This window comes from Petromyzon marinus, unplaced genomic scaffold (genome assembly GCF_048934315.1).
Source record: "Petromyzon marinus isolate PM22_M1 ecotype Great Lakes invasive population unplaced genomic scaffold, UKy_Petmar_22M1.pri1.0 PM_Scaffold_125, whole genome shotgun sequence".
Lineage (NCBI taxonomy): Eukaryota > Metazoa > Chordata > Hyperoartia > Petromyzontiformes > Petromyzontidae > Petromyzon > Petromyzon marinus.
The window spans coordinates 152,752-160,790 of NW_027423086.1; the positions used below are offsets into that span (position 1 = coordinate 152,752).

Sequence of the window (8,039 nt, forward strand, 5' to 3'; positions counted from 1 at the left end):
GAGTGACTGTAGGTGTAGTGAGTGTCTGTAGGTGTAGAGAGTGTCTGTAGTGAGTGTCTGTAGGTGTAGTGAGTGACTGTAGGTGTAGTGAGTGTCTGTAGGTGTAGTGAGTGTCTGTAGTGAGTGTCTGTAGGTGTAGTGAGTGTCTGTAGGTGTAGTGAGTGACTGTAGGTGTAGTGAGTGTCTGTAGTGAGTGTCTGTAGGTGTAGTGAGTGTCTGTAGGTGTAGTGAGTGTCTGTAGGTGTAGTGAGTGTCTGTAGTGAGTGTCTGTAGGTGTAGTGAGTGACTGTAGATGTAGTGAGTGACTGTAGGTGTAGTGAGTGTCTGTAGTGAGTGTCTGTAGGTGTAGTGAGTGTCTGTAGGTGTAGTGAGTGTCTGTAGGTGTAGTGAGTGTCTGTAGTGAGTGTCTGTAGGTGTAGTGAGTGACTGTAGGTGTAGTGAGTGACTGTAGGTGTAGTGAGTGTCTGTAGTGAGTGTCTGTAGGTGTAGTGAGTGTCTGTAGGTGTAGTGAGTGTCTGTAGTGAGTGTCTGTAGGTGTAGTGAGTGTCTGTAGGTGTAGTGAGTGTCTGTAGGTGTAGTGAGTGTCTGTAGTGAGTGTCTGTAGGTGTAGTGAGTGGCTGTAGGTGCAGTGAGTGGCTGTAGGTGTAGTGAGTGACTGTAGGTGTAGTGAGTGTCTGTAGGTGTAGTGAGTGTCTGTAGTGAGTGTCTGTAGGTGTAGTGAGTGTCTGTAGGTGTAGTGAGTGTCTGTAGTGAGTGTCTGTAGGTGTAGTGAGTGACTGTAGGTGTAGTGAGTGTCTGTAGTGAGTGTCTGTAGGTGTAGTGAGTGTCTGTAGGTGTAGTGAGTGTCTGTAGTGAGTGTCTGTAGGTGTAGTGAGTGTCTGTAGGTGCAGTGAGTGGCTGTAGGTGTAGTGAGTGTCTGTAGGTGTAGTGAGTGACTGTAGGTGTAGTGAGTGTCTGTAGTGAGTGTCTGTAGGTGTAGTGAGTGTCTGTAGGTGTAGTGAGTGTCTGTAGTGAGTGACTGTAGGTGTAGTGAGTGTCTGTAGGTGCAGTGAGTGGCTGTAGGTGTAGTGAGTGTCTGTAGGTGTAGTGAGTGTCTGTAGGTGTAGTGAGTGTCTGTAGGTGTAGTGAGTGTCTGTAGTGAGTGTCTGTAGGTATAGTGAGTGACTGTAGGTGTAGTGAGTGTCTGTAGGTGTAGTGAGTGTCTGTAGTGAGTGTCTGTAGGTGTAGTGAGTGTCTGTAGGTGCAGTGAGTGGCTGTAGGTGTAGTGAGTGTCTGTAGGTGTAGTGAGTGTCTGTAGGTGTAGTGAGTGTCTGTAGGTGTAGTGAGTGACTGTAGTGAGTGTCTGTAGGTGTAGTGAGTGTCTGTAGGTGTAGTGAGTGTCTGTAGGTGTAGTGAGTGACTGTAGTGAGTGTCTGTAGGTGTAGTGAGTGTCTGTAGGTGTAGTGAGTGTCTGTAGGTGTAGTGAGTGTCTGTAGTGAGTGACTGTAGGTGTAGTGAGTGTCTGTAGGTGTAGTGAGTGTCTGTAGGTGTAGTGAGTGTCTGTAGGTGTAGTGAGTGACTGTAGGTGTAGTGAGTGGCTGTAGTGAGTGACTGTAGGTGTAGTGAGTGTCTGTAGGTGTAGTGAGTGTCTGTAGTGAGTGACTGTAGGTGTAGTGAGTGTCTGTAGGTGTAGTGAGTGTCTGTAGTGAGTGACTGTAGGTGTAGTGAGTGTCTGTAGATGTAGTGAGTGTCTGTAGTGAGTGTCTGTAGGTGTAGTGAGTGTCTGTAGGTGTAGTGAGTGTCTGTAGGTGTAGTGAGTGGCTGTAGTGAGTGTCTGTAGGTGTAGTGAGTGGCTGTAGTGAGTGACTGTAGGTGTAGTGAGTGTCTGTAGGTGTAGTGAGTGTCTGTAGGTGTAGTGAGTGTCTGTAGGTGTAGTGAGTGACTGTAGTGAGTGTCTGTAGGTGTAGTGAGTGACTGTAGGTGTAGTGAGTGTCTGTAGGTGTAGTGAGTGGCTGTAGTGAGTGACTGTAGGTGTAGTGAGTGTCTGTAGGTGTAGTGAGTGTCTGTAGGTGTAGTGAGTGACTGTAGGTGTAGTGAGTGTCTGTAGTGAGTGTCTGTAGGTGTAGTGAGTGTCTGTAGGTGTAGTGAGTGTCTGTAGGTGTAGTGAGTGACTGTAGGTGTAGTGAGTGTCTGTAGTGAGTGACTGTAGGTGTAGTGAGTGTCTGTAGGTGTAGTGAGTGTCTGTAGGTGTAGTGAGTGACTGTAGGTGTAGTGAGTGTCTGTAGGTGTAGAGAGTGTCTGTAGTGAGTGTCTGTAGGTGTAGTGAGTGACTGTAGGTGTAGTGAGTGTCTGTAGGTGTAGTGAGTGTCTGTAGTGAGTGTCTGTAGGTGTAGTGAGTGTCTGTAGGTGTAGTGAGTGACTGTAGGTGTAGTGAGTGTCTGTAGTGAGTGTCTGTAGGTGTAGTGAGTGTCTGTAGGTGTAGTGAGTGTCTGTAGGTGTAGTGAGTGTCTGTAGGTGTAGTGAGTGTCTGTAGTGAGTGTCTGTAGGTGTAGTGAGTGACTGTAGATGTAGTGAGTGACTGTAGGTGTAGTGAGTGTCTGTAGTGAGTGTCTGTAGGTGTAGTGAGTGTCTGTAGGTGTAGTGAGTGTCTGTAGGTGTAGTGAGTGTCTGTAGTGAGTGTCTGTAGGTGTAGTGAGTGACTGTAGGTGTAGTGAGTGACTGTAGGTGTAGTGAGTGTCTGTAGTGAGTGTCTGTAGGTGTAGTGAGTGTCTGTAGGTGTAGTGAGTGTCTGTAGTGAGTGTCTGTAGGTGTAGTGAGTGTCTGTAGGTGTAGTGAGTGTCTGTAGGTGTAGTGAGTGTCTGTAGTGAGTGTCTGTAGGTGTAGTGAGTGGCTGTAGGTGCAGTGAGTGGCTGTAGGTGTAGTGAGTGACTGTAGGTGTAGTGAGTGTCTGTAGGTGTAGTGAGTGTCTGTAGTGAGTGTCTGTAGGTGTAGTGAGTGACTGTAGGTGTAGTGAGTGTCTGTAGTGAGTGTCTGTAGGTGTAGTGAGTGTCTGTAGGTGTAGTGAGTGTCTGTAGTGAGTGTCTGTAGGTGTAGTGAGTGTCTGTAGGTGCAGTGAGTGGCTGTAGGTGTAGTGAGTGTCTGTAGGTGTAGTGAGTGACTGTAGGTGTAGTGAGTGTCTGTAGTGAGTGTCTGTAGGTGTAGTGAGTGTCTGTAGGTGTAGTGAGTGTCTGTAGTGAGTGTCTGTAGGTGTAGTGAGTGTCTGTAGGTGCAGTGAGTGGCTGTAGGTGTAGTGAGTGTCTGTAGGTGTAGTGAGTGTCTGTAGGTGTAGTGAGTGTCTGTAGGTGTAGTGAGTGACTGTAGTGAGTGTCTGTAGGTGTAGTGAGTGTCTGTAGGTGTAGTGAGTGTCTGTAGGTGTAGTGAGTGACTGTAGTGAGTGTCTGTAGGTGTAGTGAGTGTCTGTAGGTGTAGTGAGTGTCTGTAGGTGTAGTGAGTGTCTGTAGTGAGTGACTGTAGGTGTAGTGAGTGTCTGTAGTGAGTGTCTGTAGGTGTAGTGAGTGTCTGTAGGTGTAGTGAGTGTCTGTAGGTGTAGTGAGTGTCTGTAGGTGTAGTGAGTGTCTGTAGTGAGTGTCTGTAGGTGTAGTGAGTGTCTGTAGGTGTAGTGAGTGACTGTAGTGAGTGTCTGTAGGTGTAGTGAGTGTCTGTAGGTGTAGTGAGTGTCTGTAGGTGTAGTGAGTGACTGTAGTGAGTGACTGTAGGTGTAGTGAGTGTCTGTAGATGTAGTGAGTGTCTGTAGTGAGTGTCTGTAGGTGTAGTGAGTGTCTGTAGGTGTAGTGAGTGTCTGTAGTGAGTGACTGTAGGTGTAGTGAGTGTCTGTAGGTGTAGTGAGTGTCTGTAGGTGTAGTGAGTGTCTGTAGGTGTAGTGAGTGACTGTAGGTGTAGTGAGTGGCTGTAGTGAGTGACTGTAGGTGTAGTGAGTGTCTGTAGGTGTAGTGAGTGTCTGTAGTGAGTGACTGTAGGTGTAGTGAGTGTCTGTAGGTGTAGTGAGTGTCTGTAGTGAGTGACTGTAGGTGTAGTGAGTGTCTGTAGATGTAGTGAGTGTCTGTAGTGAGTGTCTGTAGGTGTAGTGAGTGTCTGTAGGTGTAGTGAGTGTCTGTAGGTGTAGTGTCTGTAGGTGTAGTGAGTGACTGTAGGTGTAGTGAGTGTCTGTAGGTGTAGTGAGTGTCTGTAGTGAGTGTCTGTAGGTGTAGTGAGTGTCTGTAGTGAGTGTCTGTAGGTGTAGTGAGTGTCTGTAGGTGTAGTGAGTGTCTGTAGTGAGTGACTGTAGGTGTAGTGAGTGTCTGTAGGTGTAGTGAGTGTCTGTAGTGAGTGTCTGTAGGTGTAGTGAGTGTCTGTAGTGAGTGTCTGTAGGTGTAGTGAGTGTCTGTAGGTGTAGTGAGTGACTGTAGTGAGTGACTGTAGGTGTAGTGAGTGTCTGTAGATGTAGTGAGTGTCTGTAGTGAGTGTCTGTAGGTGTAGTGAGTGTCTGTAGTGAGTGTCTGTAGGTGTAGTGAGTGACTGTAGGTGTAGTGAGTGTCTGTAGGTGTAGTGAGTGGCTGTAGGTGTAGTGAGTGTCTGTAGGTGTAGTGAGTGTCTGTAGTGAGTGTCTGTAGGTGTAGTGAGTGGCTGTAGGTGTAGTGAGTGTCTGTAGTGAGTGACTGTAGGCGTCACCACTTCTTGTAGTGGCGGTAGAGGCCAGGGAAGGCTGTGAGTGCCGCCTGTAGGGTGCCGTGGAAGTGGGTGACGTCCTCCTCCACCAGGAAACTCGGAGTCATGTCGGTACCACCACCAAACCACCACACCGTGCCGCCTACAACCACAACCATACAACAACCACAACCATCACCACAACCATACAACAACCATACAACAACCATCACCACAGCCACAACCATACAACAACCATCACCACAACACAACCATACAACAACCACAACCATACAACAACCATCACCACAACACAACCACCACCACAACCATCACCACAACCACAACCATACAACAACCACAACCATACAACCACAACTCTCTCTGAGCGCCCACCTCTCCACTCACTCACCAACCCACCCACCCACTCACTCACCAACCCACCCACTCACCAACCCACCCACTCACCAACCCACCCACTCACCAACCCACCCACTCACCAACCCACCCACCCACCCACCCACCAACCCACCCACCCACCCACTCACCAACCCACCCACCCACTCACCAACCCACCCACCCACTCACCCACCCACTCACTCACCCACCCACTCACCAACCCACCCACTCACTCACCAACCCACCCACCCACTCACCAACCCACCCACCCACTCACCAACCCACCTACCCACTCACCCACCCACCCACCCATCCACCCACTCACTCACCAACCCACCCACCTACTCACCCACTCACTCACCAACCAACCCACCCACCAACCCACCAACCCACCCACCCACCCACCCACTCACCCACTCACCCACCCACCCACCCACTCACCCACTCACCCACCCACCCACTCACCCACCCACCCACTCACCCACCCACCCACTCACCCACCCACCCACCCACTCACCCACCCACTCACCCACCCACTCACCCACCCACCCACTCACCCACCCACCCACTCACCCACCCACCCACTCACTCACCCACTCACCAACCCACCCACCCACTCACCCATCCACTCACCCACCCACCCACTCACTCACCAACCCACTCACTCACCAACCCACCCACCCACCCACCCACTCACTCACCAACCCACCCACCCACTCACCAACCCACCCACCTACTCACCAACCCACTCACCCACTTACCCACTCACCCAACCACCCACCCACTCACTCACCAACCCACCCACTCACTCACCAACCAACCCACCCACCCACCCAACCACCCACCCACCCACTCACCAACCCACCCACTCACCAACCCACCCACCCACTCACCAACCCACCCCAACCCACCCACCCACTCACCCACCCACCCACTCATCCACTCACCCACCCACTCACCCACCCACTCACCAACCCACCCACTCACCAACCAACCCACCCACCCACCCACTCACCCACCCACTCACTCACCCACTCACTCACTCACCCACTCACTCACCCACCCACCCACTCACCCACCCACCCACTCACTCACCCACCCACCCACCCACTCACTCACCCACCCACCCACCCACCTTGTTGCTGCTGAATCTCAAAGTAGCGGTAGTTGAAGTGCAGTGTGGGCACGTGGGGGCTGTGTGGGTGGATCACCGAGCTCACGCCCATCGCCACAAACGGGTACTGGCCTGCCAGAGCAACAACAACAATAACCACAACCACAACAACAATAATAACAACAATAATAACAACAACAACCAATATCACAACAACAATAACCACAACAACAACCAATACCACAACAACAACCAATACCACAACAACAATAATAACAACAACCAATATCACAACAACAACAACAATAACACAACAACAACCAAACAACAATAACCACAACAACAACAACCACAACAACCACAACCACAACACCAATATCACAACAACAATACCCACAACAACAATAACCAATATCACCAATAACCACAACAACAACAATCAATATCACAACAATAACCACAACAACAATACCCACAACAACAATAACCTATATCACAACAACAACAACAACCACAACAACAACAATCAATATCACAACAATAACCACAAGAACAATAACAAAATCACAACACAACTAATATAACAACATCCACAACCAATATCACAACATCCACAACCAATATCACAACATCCACAACCAATATCACAACATCCACAACCAATATCACAACAACCACAACTAAATCACAACAACCACAACTAAATCACAACCACAACCAATATCACAACAACCACAACCAATATCACAACAACCACAACCAATATCACAACAACCACAACCAATATCACAACAACCACAACCAATATCACAACAACATCCAATATCACAACAACCACAACCAATATCACAACCACAACCAATATCACAACCACAACCAATATCACAACAACATCACAACCAATATCACAACAACATCCAATATCACAACATTCACAACCAATATCACAACAACCACAACCAATATCACAACAACCACAACCAATATCACAACAACATCCACAACCAATATCACAACAACATCCAATATCACAACATCCACAACCAATATCACAACAACCACAACCAATATCACAACAACCACAACCAATATCACAACAACAACCACAACCAATATCACAACAACCAATATCACAACAACATCCACAACCAATATCACAACAACATCCACAACCAATATCACAACAACATCCACAACCAATATCACAACCACATCCACAACCAATATCACAACCACAACCAATATCACAACAACATCCACAACCAATATCACAACAACATCCACAACCAATATCACAACAACATCCACAACCAATATCACAACAACATCCACAACCAATATCACAACAACATCCACAACCAATATCACAACCACATCCACAACCAATATCACAACAACAACCACAACCAATATCACAACAGCCACAACCAATATCACAACAACCACAATCAATATCCACAACAACAACCACAACCAATATCACAACATCCACAACCAATATCACAACATCCACAACCAATATCACAACCACATCCACAACCAATATCACAACAACCACAACCAATATCACAACAACAACCACAACCAAATCACAACAACCATCAACAGCACAACAACCACAACCAATATCACAACAACCACAATCAATCACAACAACAACCACAACCAAATCACAACAACCATCAACAGCACAACAACCACAACCAATATCACAACAACCACAATCAATCACAACAACAACCACAATCAATCACAACAACCACAACCAATATCACAACAACCACAACCAATATCACAACAACATCCACAACCAATATCACAACAACATCCACAACCAATATCACAACAACCACAACCAATACCA

At 47.9% G+C, this 8,039-nt stretch overlaps 1 protein-coding gene across 2 annotated transcripts in view; it reads right to left on the reverse strand.

Moving 5' to 3' along the window:
- LOC116958172 (oxygen-dependent coproporphyrinogen-III oxidase, mitochondrial) overlaps window positions 1-6,344 on the reverse strand; it is a 29,187-nt gene extending 22,843 nt beyond the window's left edge. For both annotated transcript variants that reach the window (XR_012940201.1, XM_076063457.1), the window contains exons 1-2: window positions 6,197-6,344; window positions 4,687-4,825 (exon numbers count right to left, since the gene is read on the reverse strand). Coding sequence is in view for 1 of the 2 variants with exons in the window: in XM_076063457.1 (XP_075919572.1) it covers window positions 4,687-4,825; window positions 6,197-6,287 (230 nt within the window). In the remaining variant the exon portion in view is untranslated. The remainder of the gene's footprint in view (window positions 1-4,686; window positions 4,826-6,196) is intronic.
- Between the last annotated feature and the right edge of the window lie 1,695 nt (window positions 6,345-8,039).